The 20,083-nt window shown below is 46.1% G+C and overlaps 5 protein-coding genes across 5 annotated transcripts; 2 read left to right on the top strand and 3 right to left on the bottom strand.

Moving 5' to 3' along the window:
* Positions 1 to 879: 879 nt before the first annotated feature.
* Positions 880 to 3,770, top strand: AOL_s00097g604 (uncharacterized protein; the record flags this gene model as incomplete). Its single annotated transcript, XM_011126437.1, has 2 exons — positions 880 to 949; positions 988 to 3,770. The coding sequence occupies 2 exons, from the start codon at positions 880 to 882 to the stop codon at positions 3,768 to 3,770; spliced, it is 2,853 nt and encodes a 950-aa protein (XP_011124739.1).
* Positions 3,771 to 7,877: 4,107 nt separating this feature from the next.
* On the bottom strand, positions 7,878 to 8,255 carry AOL_s00097g603 (uncharacterized protein; the record flags this gene model as incomplete). The annotated part of the gene is made up of 1 exon (XM_011126436.1): positions 7,878 to 8,255. One exon carries the CDS (start codon positions 8,253 to 8,255, stop codon positions 7,878 to 7,880), a length of 378 nt encoding a protein of 125 aa, XP_011124738.1.
* A 2,083-nt stretch (positions 8,256 to 10,338) lies between these two features.
* Positions 10,339 to 11,779, bottom strand: AOL_s00097g602 (uncharacterized protein; the record flags this gene model as incomplete). Its single annotated transcript, XM_011126435.1, has 4 exons — positions 10,339 to 10,549; positions 10,746 to 11,324; positions 11,436 to 11,537; positions 11,607 to 11,779. The coding sequence occupies 4 exons, from the start codon at positions 11,777 to 11,779 to the stop codon at positions 10,339 to 10,341; spliced, it is 1,065 nt and encodes a 354-aa protein (XP_011124737.1).
* A 4,282-nt stretch (positions 11,780 to 16,061) lies between these two features.
* On the top strand, positions 16,062 to 17,172 carry AOL_s00097g601 (uncharacterized protein; the record flags this gene model as incomplete). Its single annotated transcript, XM_011126434.1, has 3 exons — positions 16,062 to 16,124; positions 16,187 to 16,435; positions 16,570 to 17,172. 3 exons carry the CDS (start codon positions 16,062 to 16,064, stop codon positions 17,170 to 17,172), a joined length of 915 nt encoding a protein of 304 aa, XP_011124736.1.
* A 386-nt stretch (positions 17,173 to 17,558) lies between these two features.
* AOL_s00097g600 (uncharacterized protein) lies at positions 17,559 to 19,576 on the bottom strand (the record flags this gene model as incomplete). The annotated part of the gene is made up of 3 exons (XM_011126433.1): positions 17,559 to 18,840; positions 18,913 to 19,378; positions 19,435 to 19,576. 3 exons carry the CDS (start codon positions 19,574 to 19,576, stop codon positions 17,559 to 17,561), a joined length of 1,890 nt encoding a protein of 629 aa, XP_011124735.1.
* Positions 19,577 to 20,083: the final 507 nt, after the last annotated feature.

Here is a 20,083-nt window from a genome sequence, read left to right as displayed (position 1 = left end):
GTTCTCCCCCTTCATATCACCCTTATTTCACTCACACTTCCTCAGGTTCTTATTTCTGGTATCCTAGTTAGTATCATTCTATCGTTGGACTGGGTTTCTGTACAAAATGGCATAGCTTGCACCTTGTCTTTTGAATAGACGGAAGAGAAAAAAGCCTCCTGCAGCGCCCTTGATTGAACTTCCCTTCTCCTGTATGTACTTTTATAGCAATCTGATCCACATCATAAGGTCTTACTTAGCCCTTCCTTCCTTACCAGCAGGACCTTAAGTGCATACACATATACCAGCATGCTTAACCGTGAACATGCTCGATCTAGTATAGAGCTGGGGGGCTGCCATTGATGAATGAGTGGGTGAATGCGCTAAGCAGCTGCAGCAGCATGCAGGCTCCCCTCATTTGGGAGTTATGTGTCAGCTCCCCCACCAAACCAAACCTCAGGTCTCCAGGATCCACGCCTCTTTTCCATCCTCTCTTCAGTCGAAGCTAGGTATTGCTCACCACCTCATTCTCTACTGTCGATTGACTCGAACGCTGCTGCTTCGTTCGAGTCATCACGAATCATCCTGTTTCATCTTTCCGTTTGCTACATGTCTCGATACCCGACCGTTTTCCCGCTCGCATTCGCGTACTTTTAGACTGCTTCTCGCCCTGCAAACCTGTCAGATCCCGTCATACGTCCTTACTCAGAACCAAACTTCATCGACGACTTGCCTTATCCTCAACGGGGAGGAAGAAATAAAACATAAAAAAAAGAGAATATAGAAGAAAAAATAAAATAGGATAGGAGAAAGACCATTTCATTGTCATTGCCATCTTCATCTTCACACTATTATTGTCTTAGATCGCCGTGGAAACTTCCTAGAGAAAGAACTCCCAAGATGGCTGACATGATGAGGACTCGGTCCAAGGGGCCGCCAAGAGAGACCTATATCTACAAGATCCCCACAGGTAAGTGTGCTCGTACACACGCTCTATCTCATTTCCAGCTAAGGAGTCGCCGAAACATGAGCTAAATTCGATATCACCGTATCTCTCAGAAATACTGCGGCACATAATCGCCTACCTCGATCCACCATCACTGTTGTCATTGACACTGACGAACCATTACTTTCACAAACTTATATCATCACCCCATACATGGAGACTCCTCTTCCTCCAATGGTTTCCAGATTCAAAGGGCCAATTCACACCCCTCACGGCCCCGCCCGATCCGGCCCAGGCCAAGCTGCACCCGGACGACCTTGAAACGAACCACTGGCGCACCGAAGCCATCCTACGCTCTCGTCTTCTCCGTAACCTTAACAAAGCTCGCCCAGAACTCCGTGAAGCTGGAAATCGTAACACTAGCAGCACATATGTCGAGCCACAATTTAAATCTACTCACCTTAAGACCATTCCTAAGAGTGTGATCATGTCAATGATGCACTTGATACAGCCACCGATCACACATCTTTTCGCGAACTTTGATAAGGAGCCCTTGAAACCCAACGAAAAAACCAACGGCTCACCGCCTGATTATCATCCAATTCCTTCATTCAGGAGCTGTAATTTAGGAAATGGACAGGCGAGTGTTTGGTCCCCTGGGAACGGGCAGTTCAAGACCGAAGAAGACAGTGGGACTATGGTCTTTACAAGATACGAGAAATCGCAGCACACACTTGCGACGTCTTTCGATGTTATGGAAATCGTGGATGTGCACCAAAATGGTGCTGGGAGTTTTGCTGTGATTGGCCGCAGATGGAGCGAGAATAGGGTTAATATCCTCTGTGGCTTTAGACTTGGGACTGGTGAGTGTATGGATTATCCCATTGCACATGAACCAGCACAAGCAATTGTCGGGATTGGGACTGGCGTATGGATTGCGGATTTGGCCGGATACGGTGCCATCCCAGGCGTAGGATTAGAGGAGATGACTGAAGAGGAACAAGCCGCTGCTCGCGCAAAGAGAGAGGCGGCGGAGCAGAAAGGCGGGGACCAGGTTTCAAGGATTCTTGCTTCGAATGATCCACAGAATCATCTCGAGGGAAAATATAAACCTGTTAGAGTACCAGAAGCCAGTGGAATTTTTTCAGAATATGGCGTCGGCCTCGTTTACATTACAAGCGAAGGAGATGTTCACATGCTTTCGGTGGACACGTTTCCTCTTGCCCCTGGGCATCAAATACATCGAGCTCTCGAGACATCTCGTATGGCAAAGTGGAGGATTTCCCCGAGGTGTGCACTCGTTAGCGTCAAAGTTGACAACGACTATACCCCGGAGAAGAAGGCACTTGGCCGGCCGTGGTGTGTTGTTCAGAACATCGTGGGAGAGATATGGACCTTTTCTGGGGATCCCAGGTCGCGGCCAGACCCAGAGGATAATGGGCTTACGGAGGAAGAGGAGGATGAAGCGGATTTGCAACGTGCGGACACAGAAATTGAGAATGGCCCGATTGGAGACGACCTTAGCATCATGGATCATGTCGAACGGCATGCTGCTTGGATGAGAATACGAGCAGAACTAGCGGCTACCTACAAGACCGAGCGAAACGCAGGGCGAGAGGAAGAGATGAAGCGAATTGCGGCGCACGTTCAGGGCCACTGGACCATGCTCGAGGGAACTAGGGTAGAGAGGCCGATATCAGGATTCTATCTGGATGACCTCTACCGGGATACGGGGCTTATTGTTGGAGACAATGAAAACATTCAGCCTCTCAAATTACCGTGGATAATGGAGGTGGATTTTGGAGGTTACAATATCGTATCATTCAGCACCACAAGCACCGAAGAGCGAAGGGTTCAGGGATTCAGATACCGTTTAAATACTCTTTTCACTGAGAAGAAGCCGGATGTACCGGAGACCGAGATCCTTGGAAGTCAGGCTTTTGCTGGCTCAGCCGACGACTGGGCAAAGACTCGTCTTCGGATACCTAAATCTGGAGAAGAGATTTTCGATCAAGGTAAAAATCCACAGAACATCACGGCTTTGGCTATGGATGATTCCTTTCTGGCGAGAGCGATGCCAGTGTCCCCAAATGATAATACCGTTGGCGGAAACGCACGATTATTTGCGGTCGGCACAAACCACGGGAGGGCCTTAGTATTCAATATTAGAGGAAGCCCGACCAAGAGGACGAGTGACCTCCTAACACCTATCCGGGTATGCAAGATTCCAGGGACGCCTAAGATTACTTGTGTCTCGGTTACATCTCTAGCTGTGATCGTTGGTGCAAACAATGGCGCAATTTCGGTATTCGATCCACTGGGGTCATCCGGAGAACCTGTCCGTAAGATCGTACATGCCATGTCGATTGAAGCGAAGAAAGACTATTTCACACGGACGGCGCAATATGGCTGGGGTCGGACGGAGCAAGAGAACACTTGGCAAGAGGAGACGAGTGCTTATAGAATATGCGCGGATCCAAATGCCAGGAACTGGAGGGGAGCAGCTATTCTTGGATGTAATATTTTGTACTGGGATGAGACGGACTTTTTGAATTGGCAGGAAGCGGATGATTTGGCGACAAGAAGGAGAAGGAGAATGGAAAAAGTTGAGAGGTTGAAGGCAGAGGAAGAGGAGGCTGCGAAGAATCGACGAAGTCCAAGGCCGGCGTTGGGGCGGGTAGTTCCTGGAACGACCCCTGGTAGCCATATCGACTTGGGACTTCATTCGATAGCGGTAAATGACGAAGATCCGGTTCGAAAATGGGAAGAGGCGCATGGGGAGCTGACGGAAGAGGACAGGAGGTTGCTCAAGGATATTTCCGGGATCAATATTGATGATGAATAGCTGGGGTTTTCTCTTTTTTCTCTCTCTCCTTTATAAATACGAAATACCAACCGCATGCATGTAATTGTTTGGTGAGCTGGAACTGTATTGGGAATGACACATTCATTGTTAGCTCCAAACTCAAGGCGAGGCAATAGTTCAAAAAAAGTGATTTCTACGAGTATATACTTAAACTGGGTGGTGCGTGAGCATCACTGGTCAGAATTTGCTTTTATTCTTTGATTGATATACTATAGTATACTTCTTTCCTCCCCCTCTTTTCTTTTCTCTTCTCTTAAGATCTTCTCCTTTCCTCTCGTTTTAAATTTCGTTTTCTTTACTTTCTTTATCTACTTCCTATTCCCCCCCCTTTCCTTTCCTTTCTTTGTTTTCAAATGTATCGAACCTGTGCCACGGCAATACATGCGGGGGGGAAAAAAAAGAAAAGAAAAAAAAGGGAGTGTTACCTTCGGATCCCGACATGTTTATAATAAGGACATAAAAGGCTGCATGTTGTGCCACAAATTTTAAAGGGAAATTCCGAGAATTATAGAGCTCTCAAACACTTAGACCGAGCTCCCCTTTCCCGTGCTTATACTTACTCGCCTTATACTTGAATACTTGAAGTATTTACACACTTGAAGTACTCTACTTAGGTGTGTGTAGCGAGGGTACGATGTTCGAATGTTACACAGGCCCTAATGATGTAGAAGTACAGTATATACTTTTTATGGAGATAAGTAAAAGCAACCAAGCTATAAATACTTGGCTATAGGTATATATATACAAGCACCTATTGCTACTTCCTTCAATGGTAAAGATAAGATACTTAGATAAACCAATATTTTGTCTGAACAGATAGAATAGAATATACTAGCTACGTATGCAAGTACCAACCCACTTAAGTACCTATCGATATCGGCGTTGCAAATGTTGTATTTTTGAGACTGCTTTGCTAGCTATGCCTCTTAATAAGTACGACAAGCAAGGGGGCACCTACATACCTATATATAAGTCCTTCTAAGTGGCATTCGCTCTGGCATTCCGTCATGCCTTCATCCCTTCATTTCTAGAATTCTTCTTCTCTCTAGATCTTCATATATATACTAAGTTTATAGGTATTTAAAGTGTCTGGGCTGCAGGGTTGTATATAAGCTAGTAAGTGTGTGTGTGTCTACCGTTGCGTTATCCAATCTACCACAAACGGCTTAAGCCTCAAAATACAATCCTCTTCAAAAAAAAAAAAAAAAAAAAGTGGGGTATATTAATATTCTAAACTACTGATCTGTCTACTCGAGATATTACAAGAACCTTATAGGGTTACTTAATTCCAGGTATCGGTTCTTCGTCTTGATCGATCCTGAGATATATATCAATCTCGACGTGGCCATGCATAGACCCAACATATGCATACCTGCTGTTTTACAAATATACTTACTACTTAGGTAGTATATAATACATACATCTAACTTCTAATTGGAAGGATTCCTAGTACATATGTAAGTACTTGGTACTCAAATACATGAAAATATTTGCTATTTTATAATTTAAATTGTTGGTGGTTAATTAGAAGCAGTACTTATATAGTTGATATTACTGACTTGATCTCTGATCTGAGGTTCTGAGGGTATAACGTAAGGTATTCATCTCCTCCCTCCCCCTCTCCCCCTCCCCCTTCTAGATCTCCCATCTCCCATCTCCCATCCCCCATCTCCTCTTCTCTTCCGTCCTCTCGTTTTCCTCGTTATCCTCGTTATCCTCACCCCCAAACAAAAATTTAATATCGACAAATCTCCCAAGGTTGGGCCTGCGATAATTCTAATCAAGGTTGGTGCATTGCATGTAGCTACGCCTTGGCTTGTTGTGGGTCCCTCAAGCCACTCCTTGATATCATCCAGACAAAGCACTTTTTATCCTCGGCATAACTACTTAAGTACTAATTAAAATGCTTAAGCTAGTTCGCTCTCAGAACCATTGACCCGAATTCTTGGTTGCAGAACGGAAAATGGGGTTCGTGTATGTGACAGATCGATCCCTACTTCCTCCCTTCGTCTTCCTTATTCCTGACCACCGCGCAGCTTCTATCCACCCTCGTTCCTCGACATCGTCTGTAAGGTTCCAGACATTTTTCTCATATCCTTAATTTTCCTCGCCGCCTTGCCTTTTTGGCTCGTATACATCTTCGGATTGTATCTCCTCACCTGCACCCTGTGGCTCCTTCGAGGGCACACTCCAAACGAAAAGGATCTGGAGAAATATGCCGAACCCCTTCAACCCGGCAACAAAAAAGCCCTTTTAACTTAACCTCCACTACCATCATCATCATCATCATCAGCTTTCCCTCATCCTACCCGCCTTTCCACCGCAGTCGTAAATACTCGACAGATCCACCTTCGACGCGCTTGCATCCCGACGACACGACACGCTACTGGACCACAAGGATACCCGAGCTTCACTAGCTTCTTCTTTTTCTCTTTGATCTCGTTTTACTCCCTCCTCCGAAAATTCTTTCTCTCACTCTCTCACTCTCTCTTTTTTCTTTCTTTTCTTTCTTTTTCCTTTTGCTTCGCCAATGAATACCAAATGTAATAAGGCTCATATCTTCTGGGTCAGCTAGCTTCTGAATTAGCTACCAGCTTATATTGTCCTCTGGAACTCATGTCTAGCTTGCACAGAGCTTAGAACATCCCTCTCCCCTCCGGGTCTATTCCAGAAGCCAGCTTAGGTCCTCCACCCCTTGCGATCACGTCCTGTTTAAAAGGCGCCCTTATCGTCTAGCATGCCACCGGATCTGATGATTTTCGAGCCGATATTCCAAATCTTCGACGTTCCGACTTTTCGACCGGTTAGGGAAGGGAAACAAGAAACCCTTTCGCCATGCGTACCCAAAAAATCCGAAAGAGCCGAATCTCTGTGATCCTAGTCGGTATATGGCATTGGACAATGGCATGAATCGTATGACCAGCACCTGCGTTTACGTAGCAGCCCATAGGAGTCCCCCCCTTTTTTATTTTATTTTATCTTTTTATATCTATTCCCCCCATAGTCCTCGACATTCACATGCTTCCGAATTTTTGACCACTCCCGGGTGGAAATGGCCCGTCGGCCTATCGGGCTTCCTCGAAATTGGGATATTTCTCCGGCGGCGATGGGATAACCTTCGACGAAAAAGTAAACACAATCGCAGTACAAAATGTATTTTGCTTGATGCTGACGAACAATGCATTTAACTGGGGCTTATCCGGGGGGCAAAGCGTATGCACTGTTCTTTCGCTCACTTATGCCATCCTGACCCAGGGGATATCGAGGACACACGGCAGAAGAAAAAGCCAAAATCTACGGGAAGAAAGGAAACCTTTCTGATGAGTATATATTCGACGAATCGGATATTGCCTTAAGGAAGTGCACCTACATAAAAGTATTAATTAAACCCTGCGAGATGAAATTGCGGTAGCGGCGCGCGGGTCACTGAGGTCTCAATACAAAAATACAGAGAAGGAAACCATTGACTTCAAAACTTCCTTTCGACCCTTCTTATACACAACGGGCTAGTTACAACGAGGCTTCAAGAATATGTAGTCATATTTACCACTACCATCGAACCCCGCACGCAAGGCAAGGGCACAGCGACTACGGGAGTGTAAGCGAAATGTGGGCGCTTCGAAGCCATGCATATTGCATGCATGATTATCTGCAGCCCTGCATATCAATTCGGTAAGTGTTGGATTTTCTATAAAAAAAAACAGCCCTTTTGAATACTCCAAATCAAAAAACCAAAGATGCATTGTAAGAAGATGGGGTACTAATACAATTTGTTTCGATCAAATAGAATCACTAACTACGATGAACTACTCTACCCTCTGTCGTCTCTTCGCTTTCTTTTTCCCTCGAAAAGGAGAGAAATACCACTCTATGAAAAAGAACCCCAATGAACAAAATGCTGATGAAGATCGAGGATACTGGAAGGGAAATGACACCGCAGAAAGTATGACAGATAGTACGCCGGATAGCATTTAGGGGGGAAGAAAGAAGGAAAGAAAGAAAGAAAGGTATCAAGAATATCATGCCGAACAACGGAGGAGGGGGTGGGACCAAAGGGGAACCCCCTTAGCCTAAGGCTATGACCTATTATAATCCTTCACACCCCGCCAGCTTTCCCAGATTATTCGAATTCTCCACCACCTTTTTGATCCTCTCGGAGCGATCGGATAATGTTTCGTCTGGCTTTGCAAAAGCTATTTCCCAAGAATAGGTTGAGGTATCAGACCGGTTGTATTCGACATATGGTGACTGGGGCACATGTTTTTCTTCATCTTCGGCCATCTCCGCAGAGCCAGTCTCGCTCCCCCTATAGCCTTGCTCGGAAGAAGCTTGTGCGTTTCGCCCAGCTCTGTTACCCTGGGCAGATACCACTGTTGGGCTAGCTGCAGCGGACGGCGATGAAGGTTTATCGATTCCTTTATCAGAGCTGGGTGGTGGGCGAGTGTCAAAATCGGTGGACGGCATGGCAGTTGGGGATCCGAAGACGCTAAAACTGTTGCTACCACTCAGCTTCGCAGATTCTTTGGAGGAGAGATGGGAAAGGCTGGACGCGTCCACTTACTTTGGCAAGGTCGCCGCTTATGGGAACGAGTCGAGATTGAACCGCGGATACAGGAGGGCCGGGTTTCTATAATGGTGGCTTGTTAGCGGGGGAAACTCGTTTACACCTGTTGGAAGGGGCACCATCGTACCGATTCAATATGGAGCTGTCCTGCTTCAAGGCTATTGCGGAGGGAAGTAGGAAAGGGAACGAAGGATATTTTATTGCTTTAGGAAGGATGTCAGGGCCTTCGGGAATGTCTTGTTGGTGGTGGGGGTCACAAAAAAAAGTTTCCACAAAGTGGTCACGTTCACGGACTGTTGAGAAGCTGTATGAAGAAGCGGAAAGAAAGAAGGAGCGAGGGAGCGAGGGAACGAGGGAGGGAGAGAGATATGGAGGAGATAGGGGTGGGTTTAAATAAGAGATCGTGCTGAACTTCCGAGAGTCGAGAGGGAAAAGAGATTAAACCCAAAGAAGTAAAGGTTGAATGGCAACGGCGTCATACTGGGTATGGACCCTCTTCCTCGGAGCTGGGCCGAGGCGTTGGATGGGGCCTGGATATGCATGCAATGGTCGTGTTACACGAGCCGGGTGCACAAGAGGATCCGGAGCTTGAACGATATGGAAACAAGAGAGATTGATCCCTGAGAGAAGGCAGAGGAAGGGAAAGTCTCAGATAGAAGCTTGATAGGCTGGAGAGCAAATTGGATTGGGCACCGAATGCTATGACGTCCCCGGTGCTGGTGGTGGGAATGGCGATGGCGATGGCGAATATTAAAGCTGCCTGGCCGGTGAGCTGGTCCCACGGCGCAGTGCTGTTGAAGTTGTTTCGGATCCGGACCCGGATCCTTCATCATATCCCCACACCGGTCCATCATGAACCGCATCCACCGTTAGGTTGGTGTGTGTGTGTGGTGTGTTCCTGGTCCCAGAACAAAGAGCCTCGGTGGAGCCGGTGGTAAGGGCCTCTGGGAAGGACTTGGGGTATTCATCTTCGAAATGGGGGGAAAGGAAAGGGTTGAATACAGATCTGGCGATATCTGCGGGGAAGGTCTCTGGGAATGGAAGGGAAAAGCAACTGGAGGTCAAGCCCAGCCCCAGCTCAAGCCCATGGTTCCCTTTTCTCCCTTGACTGACATCCATGTCAAACCAGCGAATGGTTGGCTATAGCACTACATACACCAGTCTCGTAACCAAACTGTGTACATACAGCTACTGCCAGCCATCAACACAACCACACCAAACCACAAAGTGTGGACCGCGTCCGCAATACGAGACTAGCCAAACCACAGCCATGGCCACCACGTACTCTCGACAAAGCATAGTCTGGGAGACAGGGCAGGGTATTTTTCGGCTGTTCCACGAAGAAGCTAAAGAAGGATCACTCGGGGGTTCATAGCTGTTTTGTTTCTTGCGCTAGGCTTTCAGGAATCAAGGAGGCTATTGAAGCGAAAGGCTAGGTTTCTACATCGGCAAAATCAATATCAGGGGTAAACTAGGTAGTTTTTCAGTTCCTAAAATTGTTGTACATACATTATTAGGTACTAAGTATTTTAGACAAGTGCTTATTTTACCGCTATTTATTTCCTAATATTAATTTTCGTTTCCTTCCATTCCGCTGCTCGCTTCCCACATCGTCCCGGGTTCGTTTTCCAACTGATTCTCGTCGCGTTCCCCTTCGTTGTCAAGCCTAGTTTCCCTCTTCTGGGTACTCCTTGCCTCTCCGCGCCGGTTTTCTTCTTTTCTTCTTCTAGGTTTGATAATACACAGGGAACACCCGTCGCGGTCAAGCTTTAGGATTGATCTCCCTCCATGTTTCTACCGGTGGAGCTCGAATACCTTTTCCAGGGCCTGTTGGAAGACCTGGACGTTGTAATCGATCAGTCCGCGTTTCTCGAAGCTTTCCTTACGCATGATGCAAATGAGGGCTAGGAATCTGCATGAAGGAGAAACATAGTGAGAAGAACCATCAAGTCAGCGCAGCCACAGTGAAGTTTGGGGAGGGGGTTATGATGGTAGTGTTAATGGTGGTGACGGAGGGGCCGTCGGGAGAAGGTGGAAGGGTGTTTCATACTTATTGATCTCTCGTAGGAAAAGCACCATTCCATTCTGTAGTTTCATGACGCTAGACTGGTCAGGGAGCGACCAGTCTTCTGAACTTCCGATAGAACTCTTTGTTTCCTCGACTGTGCTAACTTCTAGCTCGCCGCGATCATATCTAAAGGTTCAGCCTTTTTATCAGTCCACGTGCATTCACAACCCCCCATTCTTATCACCCCACTACAGTTACCCCACAACATGCATGTGCATGTAACGTAAGGTAACCGAAACCACACATCTGATATATCTGGTGCCAGAGAAGTCAAAGGCACAGGAGATAGAAGAATAAGAAGGGCAAGGAGGAAGATACGTACCCATATATTTCTGTCATATCTAGCACAACATCAATATAATCCGAGCAAATCTCATAACTCTGGACATCAACCGGTGAACTATCGGTAGCTACATAAATCTTACTCAACACGTCAAACAAAAATGCCTTTTCTATTCGACAATTGCTGACTAGTCCGTTAAGCAGATTTTCCAAAGTTCCTAGCTCTGGGAGTAGCTTCTGGATAACTTTGCTGAAGGCTTCAAAGATGCTATGGTCGTAAATGCTGGTTAGATGGTAGTTAATATGTACACCATCGAGACCCATGTCTGCAAGCTCATCGGTTGTCCTCTGGACAATATCACGCTGGGTGTCAAGCTTAAAATCATCGGAGAGACCGTCGACTTTGTGGATGAACACTTCGATGTTTATAGCCGGATTATGACGCTGGATTGCCTCGATTGTTTGATGGAGCCGGGTGAGAGCCTCGAGGTATTCGTCTTGGGCGTCGATGACATAAATGAGAGCTCCCGTATCGCCAAAAAGGGTTTCTAGGTCGAAGGTACCATCATTATAGTCAATCTGACCTGGGAAATCCCATACTTGGAAATCCATAAAGGAGCTGTCCATTAGAGGCTTCCATGTTAGGCTTCCACTCTCGTGAGTACGTTGATTTTGTTTTCGGTTTGATTGTGAATATAATATATTCTTGGAATAATTTGGGGGGCCTTACTTTACTGGCTCTTTCTGTATCCTTGTTGTAGACTCGAGGAATAAAGTCTCTGTCGGTGGCATTTTGTGAAAAACAACGGAGCTTATGGAAGATTTTCCACTCCTATGTTTCGGAAATACTAGTTAGAAGGGGATACATTTTATATAGGAGGCATGGAGTTGTACATCTCACCTTCTCTGTCCCTGTAGCAGCAACCTCGGCCGTGGGGCCCCTCGCACTCTTGAAATAGGACCATTCTGCATGGAAACTTTGGAGGGTGTCGGAGACTGTAAAGGAGGAGAAGGATCCTGCATCCATCGTTCCAGTGAGTAATTGAGTTTCTGAGGACGAGAACCACCTGTCATGGTGAACGGAGTCGCGAAAAGAAAGAGAAAAAAGTAGATTACACCGCGCGCCGGCTGAACGAAAGATTGATGTAAAATAGAGTGAGCGATGATGTAGACGGAAATGATAACACCTGCGATAAAATTGCAAGAAGAAAGGGGCTTCAAAAAAAAGAATGAACGAATGAATGGAAATAAATCACAAGTGGATCAATCGTAAAAGGGAAAATGGAGGTAGCGTAACGTCCTTGAAAGAAAGAGTAGGTCCTACAACGTTGTAAGGATAGACTGCAAGTATACAGCAGTCGTGAAAATGCTCAAGGGGTAGCACCCGTAATACCAACCTATTCGTTAATATCAGGGTAACGGTGGATGGGGGCGGCTAGAGAAAACGACGAGCCACCGATGGGAAGAGGACAGAACAAGGAAATTAAAATCAACAACAGGCTATAAAGAAGAAGCGCAAGGAAACCGGGTGGGTGTGTATGAAGCTGAAGGTAAATATTCTTTCGCAAGAATCAAGCCTCGAGCAGCTGGAAGTCCGTCTAATGTCTAATGTTGGAGGGTATCAAACGTAGCAGAAAATCGAGAAACGACTAAGGGTATATGGTAAGTAAGTGATTTGGGGAGGGTATTCTAGGTCATGTAAAACTCGGGTTTTCTTATGAGGGGCTGATGATTAAACAGTAGGGTATGGGGAGGTGCGCGGCTAGCAGAAGCTGGTTTCGAAGAATAGAAGCTCTGGAAAAGGAAAGCAGCTAGCAACTATCGGCTTCTTATATTAGTATTTATATCCAAACATCCCATAAAACGAAGCGAACGGGTGTAGACGATAGCGAGGTTTAGGAGGCGAGGACCATAAATGCGGGTTGAAAATGATGTGAGAATTTTCATACCTGAGTAGACACGACACCAATGCTGCTCAAAACTGAAATGTAGAATATTCTCCCACGATGATATAGATCTCGAGTAGGCTGAGCAACCCAGCAGAATGGCCGGTGTTCTATTGGCCTGGTGGTCGCCAAAGATCACCTCCCGCTTGGAGATGCCGTTCGGAGTCGATATTTTTAAAGAAACCTTTGATTTCTATGCAAAACGGAAACAATGCAACGGTACAGCTTTAGGGTGGTTTGAAAACCGTTGTATTGCAAAGAAATGGCTTTCGCGATATATCATGGGTAGAAAAATGTGGTCGAGCTGGCGCCGGACAGGATGGTGGTAGGTAGGTAAGTAGCTACCTGATCAACGCACAGAAGGAGGAATAATGCAACATGCAACAGTACGGAGAATGACGGCCCCGGTTTGAGACAGCAGAAACGAGAACCTCGAATTCGACAGCAAGAAACAGAAAGAGGAAGGGAAAAAAATAGGAAAAAAAGGAAAAAGGAAAAAGGCAAAAGGAAAAATAAGCCACAAAAATCTTTTGAGAGATATTTCTCCTCTAATCCACCACAAAAGGGTACGCTTGTTTCTTTGGTAGGCGAATATTACAGGTAAATCGTGCCTCTGGGGAGCGAAGGGGGTAGGGGAATGGCGAGGAAGAAATGGGAGACTGATGGATTCTCTTACCTCCATTATGAACAAACCTCAAAACCCAAAGACCTTTTCTGAGCAGAAAAGGGTAAACTTCGAGAACACTAGGATGGCTGGTCGCTTGTGATTAGTTTTTCCTTTTGCTCCCTTGCTTCGAATGGGGAGCAGGATGGAAATAGAGCTAGTGATATTTCTTTTGGGGCTGCGAAAATGGTAGCTAGCCCCTACGACGTATGTAGGAGGTTTCTGATAATGTATGGTGACGGAGAGTGTAGGGGAAGGAATTTCTTCGCCGTGCACTGCGGCTGCTCAATTCCCCAAAGGTACTATGGGACAAACCGCTAAGCCTTGGTTATTGTTATTCTCCCGAAGGCGAGGTCGTTATCAAGCTTGAGCAAGCAATTTCCCTTTTTTTTTCCTTTTTTCCTTCTTTTTTCCTCTTTCCTTTAATCTATGTAGAAGGTGATCGTTGGTGCCGTAACTGTTGACAATGTGTGGGTGGAAGACGCACTGTGATAATGTACGGTATGTACCTGAATATCAAAAAAAATATATCTGGTGGAGTCTTTGGAAATGCAGCCTTTTCAGCCGGAACGTTTCGTGAATTGGAGCCCAAGTCAAGGGTTGCTGGGATCAAAATCCTGCCGGTGGAGCACAAGCACAGGCAACAGGCACGGGCACGGGCACGAGTTCAGTTCAAAAAGAGCACGAGCTTCAAAGTTCCAGAGAAGCAAGCGATCGGGCAGGGGCATTCGGAGCGGGTCGAGTCGATAACGAATGCAGGAAAGTTTGTCCTTTCAGAGTCAAGTATTGTTCAGAACCAAACCAGGCATGCATGCAAGGGATCGGCTACGGGAGCTCCTGTTTTCGCATCTAACGAGTGTTGTACTTACATACCGTCCGTCATCCGTCTCGATCGAGTAGATATCAGTCTCTGCCGTGCCTCGAGGTGGGTGGTGCTGATGGTGGTGTGGTGTTTGTGGTGTGTGTGGTGTGGTGTGGGTGGGAACAGGAATGGGGCAGCTGTGGTTGTAGTTGTGGTTGAGGTTGTGGTTGTGGTTGCGGTCGCGGAAGTTGTGGCCGTGGTTGTGGTCGGGGTTGTGTCGCCAGGCCTATGCGGTTGAAACCCAAGCTAGCTAGGCAACTAATAGGACGAAATGGAATAGCTATCAACGACTTCACCTGTTTCCAAACAATCATCCAAACAATCACAATACAATATTAATAGTAAGCACCTGTTTGTTGTATATAGATACAAGGAAACATAATTTGAAGGCGGGGAAGGAAGAGGATGGGGAAAAGGGAACGAGATGGGAAATACTATAAAAAATAAAATAAAATAAAATAATAAACATGAATGATATTGCTATTGACATAGATATTTGAAATATGAGATCTTGGATTCAATGATGACGATTGATTCTTAATACACACGGAGGAAAGGCACGGCCAGAAGGTTGATGCGTTCGGCTACACTATGAGATCAGGATGGTCTAGCCCCATTCCTATCCCCTGGACTCTGAGCCGAACTGCCCTGAAACATCGGTATGCTCCTGTGACCTCAAAACGAGAGAAGATGGGACGAAATTAAATGTCGGCTGTTAGAATTCCCATGTCTTTCTTCTACTCCGACCTCAATCCTATATTGTATATTGTTCAAGTTCGGAATCTTTGAGATAAATCTGTGAAGCAACCACCACGATCCGGTGATCCGATGATGATGGTGATGATGATGCTCACACACACGTCCTGCAATGTAATCCGGCGATGGGGTACATCGTCCCTTATGTCGGTGCATCGAGTGATATAGTACACTGTAAGCACTACAGGTGCCTGGCAATAATTAGCAATACTAATACATACCCGGTGCTTCCGTTTTCCTGGCTGTGAAAACAAGTATAGCTGTGCATCATTATAAGCAGGTACCTGCGCATGTAAGTACATACATACATACATACTGTACATCCCTAGCCTGTTCGGCCTCCCTTCCCGGTCACCAGCCTGCGCCTGGATATTCGAGGACTTGTGTTCTTTGAGACGGCCAGGCCACTTGTTTATTTCTTTTGAAAGAGTGACGTCGGCCTTATTTTCGGCAGCCAGCTATAGAAGCAGGAACATATAGGACTCGTTTCGACAGTCGACTTGACTTTTCTTATTAGGCATTTCCTTCTAGACTCCTGCAGCTACTATGTAGTAGCTGGATGCTTGAATATATAGGCAATTATCCCACGGCGAAATGCGATCTAATTTTATTGAACCCGCATGCGCGCAAGCCCACATGAGCAAACAGGCAAGCTTAAGTTAGTAGCTGTTTGATTCGATTTCAGTCGGCCAGTACTTGCCCATGCTTGATCAATATATAGTCAGTCATGGGAGATTTAACCTTTTCCCGCTCGCATGATGCAGACTGATATGATATTATATTGCAGTGATGTCTTACCAATGAGAAACAAACCTATCGATCAATCGAAAATCGACAAGTTTCCAGAAGGAGAGGAGGAAGTGTAACCATGGATTGCGGGATTTAATCCAGGCCGCATTGGTATTTTTGTGCGCTCTGGCCGGTGAATGTGAGTCCTGGTTCGATGCGATGCATGACGGACGCATGACGGATAAGCAGCTTTAAATTTAGTTTTCGTTCATATGTGTGTATCGTGTTGTTTTCAGGAGCTGCGGGCTGGGAGCTTAAGTTGGCGCGTCAATCAACATTCAACCAATTGTAAACCACAACTCTCATTCCTCCCTTGATCATGAACCCCAGGCCGTGGAGATGAGTGGCATCGATCCAAAGACCACCAGCCTCATTACCGAGCATCTCACATTCACCCCGCTCGTACGTTTCCCTTCCCGCCATCATTTCCACTAGCACTTATTCTAACCCGCTCCCTCTCCCAGGAAGTTGTCGACGATATCATCAATGCTGCTAACGAGTCTGTATACGGCACTGTCCAGCAGCTTGAAAATTACCTCCGTTCATCCGGTCCCTCGGCTTTAGGCTACGTCGCCGAAGGCTCCATCGCTGAAACTGACGAGGACGGGAAGGAGCTTTTTGACGATGTGGCCATGAATGAGATCCAGCAGGGCCTGCACATGCTAGAAATGCTCATGGAGAGCAAGGTTGACAAAGCTTATGATCAATTCGAGGTGTACGTTCTACGTAATATATTCTCAGTCCCACCAGATATAAGAGACTGGATGAGATTGAGGCATCACGATGCAAGTACCAAGTCATGCGCTCTCTCTATATCATGAGACTTTATGTTAATGGTATGTTATAGAACATAAACCTGATCAAAGCCACTTCCATCAACCCGGAAAAAGACGTAACCCCCGAATCCCTCGCACAAACTCGCCGTCAACTCCAAGAAACAACAGCTCTCCATAGATTTCTCAAAGCCGATGTATCACGCAATGATAAAGTCTTGAGATCCTTACGTAGTCTTCTGAATCCTACTTCAACAGACGATAGCCCTCTTGCCTTCCTGCTCGACCCGAACAGCACGGCTAATGATATAAAATCCTTTGGCGAAGATACGGAGTTCGCAGCAGTGCAAGTTAAGGAATTGCACCGAGTTGTCGCTGAGCTCAAGAAACAGGCAATTGATGTTTTCGGCGAGAATGGCGAAGGTGATGCCATGGATTTAGACGCGCCTGTGTCAGGTGGTTTGAGGGAAAAGCAATGGAACCGAGCATTGTACGTCGAAAAAATGAGCAGGCGACACTTAGAAAAAGCACGTGGCCTATCGCTCACGGATGAGGGCGCCTTGAAGAGTGGTGGCGATCTGCTAGGTATCAAGAAATCGGAGCTGGAAGTATCCACTCTCGAAGAAGTTTTGGAAGGATGCCCGAAGGCCCAAACTAAGCATACGTACGTAGCATAAGATATCTTTGCGAGAGTTTGAGACGAAACTCTCAGGGCCAATAACGAATTTATTTTTATGATGACTTCCACGTTTTGTACCACGGTTACAAATTAATTGGGCTAACTAACTCCATGGTGTAATATACGTTCAATGACCAATACTAATATCAGTTATACTTTTTATCGGTACGTTCTCAATTAATTAGTACAGAAATAATACATGCATAAGTTATTTCAAACCCCAGCCCTTTCCTGGTAGCCAGACCCCAAATTTTAAACCCGACAACTGCGCCTAACTATAGAAGACTCCGTTTAGATGCAAAATGATAAACCATTGTCTATCTAGCTAGATATTGGCCTCTCTTGTATATATGTTTCTTTCTTCTTCTTCTTATTTGTCAAACTTTATACTACCACGCACTTGGACTTCCTCCTCCTAGCCTTCCCCTCGGACAACTTTTGCGGATCTTCAGATTCCGACATCGATGACGTCTCGGACATCATTGTCGACGAGTCAGAAGAATCTATAATTGGGGCATTGTCGGAGATGATTCTGCCAGCGGAATAAACGCAGCCCCCCATCGCGAATCGTACCAGCGAGTCACCCGTGAGGCTTCCAATAATAAACACATTAGTGGTGACCTCAATATTTTGTTCAACTCTTTCCCGTAGGCTGCTGTACCGTACCCAAACCTTCCCTGCGGTATCGGATGTCGTCGGGTGAAGCATTGGCTTCCGAGACCGACTCGAGTATCTTCTCGAAGACGTTACCGTCCGTGATAGAGCTAGTGGGGACGGTGATTCTCGAGTATTATTCAATGATTCCATGTTGCTATAGTCGAGGTTTTGGACACCGATCTCCTCGCAGAGATCCGGCGCCAGGTAATCCAACCTCCCTCGTCTACCAATACAAACTTCAATATCGGCAACTCGGATAACAGTCTCTTTGTTCGTTCCGTCTTCTGACTTTATAGAAAGCGTGACCGTACCATCTCCTCGTGTCTCCGCCACTACTGCATTAGGAAACCCTTGGTAGATTCCATCCGTCGGCGACTTTTTTTTCAAAACAGCGTCCTTCATTTGCCTATAGACGCCAGCATAACCTGGGTAAGCTTGGGGATGGCAGCCCCGTAACGGCGAAGGTCTATCTTCGGGGTCCCATCTGTAAACATGAATAATAGGCCGTTTCCCCTGGTTACACAAAATGGCGTCCGCTGCAGTGTAACCAGATCCGACTACCAAAAGTGGCAGCTGTGCAGTTTTTGATGTGTTTGCGGGCGCGGGACTGTTATCCCATGATCTCTCTTTCAACTCCAAGTCCAACTTACGTTTGAAGAAAGGTGTGAAGACAGGTGGGGGAGGAATTCGATGTGAAAATATGCCCGTCCCGAGAACCACGTTTCGACAACGGATAACATGCGCCTCGTGTGACGTTGAGCTTGAGTTTGATTTCAGTTTAATCGATACCAGGAAGTTGAAGCCTGACTTGTCATTTATTCTTTCGACATTCGTAACACTGGTGCCAGGAAAGAGAACGTCTTCGATCCCAACCTTACGGGGATACGTTGCGTAATATTCTGCTACTAGTCTTCTCGTCGGACGATAATACGGATCCATGTCTGTGTGGTATTTTTGTTTGTAGTGATCACCGAGGGAGTATCCGGGAAGAGAAAGAAGGTCTGCATAGCTGTTTATCGTAGCCTGATTGTTAGTACCGGTTTGTACGCTGTGATGTAATACGCAGACTTTACAGCCATACCTCAAAGTCTTGAGTCCATTATCACTTTCCTCGTCATCTTCATCCCCGAACCATACCTCATCACCAGCCCACTGTCCACCGGCCTTGGGTTCTTCGCCCAGTATGACGTGAGGAACAACATCAGAGTCAGTCTTTCTCCAGCCGACTCGGCTCATAGACTCCTCCATGTCAACATCCACCAATGGTCGAAGGAGGGTATCCAAGAGAGTATTTAACGGCAGTGCCGCAGTCGAGTATGACATAGAAACCGAAGCTGGGAAGTGAGATGTGATGTCATTGCAGTCCTTAGGTGTTCGAAGGATATCATACAACCTGACATCCTGTTGACTGTCTGATAGAGGATTAAGTCCGAATTTCTTGAGGAGCTTCCTATGCAAGACAGGATCCGGATGAGGTTCGGAAGGTGAATACCACGGTTCGTTCCCGTGCAAGAGATAGCTCAAAGCCAGAGCAGAAGGGCCATTCCCTGTTCATATCCACATTAATCAGCAAGGCCAGATCGGGATGGAACGACATACATACCAATTATAACGGTATTAGTCTTGCTAATAGTCGAAATGTTTGTCAGGATGGCGCCATTGTCCATGTCTGCTTTGGCGGATTTTGATTTAAACCCGCGCGAGCCCATGCTGACCATGGCTGTCTCGAAATCTCTCTTGACCATTTTTATATCTCTCCCTTTGCATATTAAAAAAAATGAATTAATTCTCCAATTTTTGTTTTATCCATAATTGCAACCGAAACGAAACCAAGATCAATCTCAGCTCTTACCTTTTACGACTATACTATATCTTATTAAGATATTGATTATATAAGTACTTAATGTTAATAGGTAAGTACCTAAGTGCTGGCTAGGTAGCCTTTTAACGACGACAATGCAACGACGACACCGTCAATTACACGGCAACACGCTGCAGGCTTTTCCCAATCCCTTCACACAAAGCAGCTTTTCTGTGGCTCCGACTTTCCCACTCTATATGTCTTAAAAGGATTTTTATATTTAGGAAAAAGAGAATAAGAGAAAGCAAAAGAGGAACAGAGAGGAGGGTTTTGGAGTGATAGAGACGAAGAGAGAAAGAAAGTGGAAGATCTGATGAAATTAGGAATATTGATGGGAGGGAACGGAAAACTCTAAGCATTCTACTGACCACAATCCATATTATACCTACAG

The sequence above is a fragment of the Orbilia oligospora genome (genome assembly GCF_000225545.1).
Source record: "Orbilia oligospora ATCC 24927 unplaced genomic scaffold scaffold00097, whole genome shotgun sequence".
NCBI lineage: Eukaryota > Fungi > Ascomycota > Orbiliomycetes > Orbiliales > Orbiliaceae > Orbilia > Orbilia oligospora.
The sequence above is the reverse complement of the archived record's forward strand: the minus strand, read 5'-3'. Positions and strand labels throughout refer to the sequence as shown.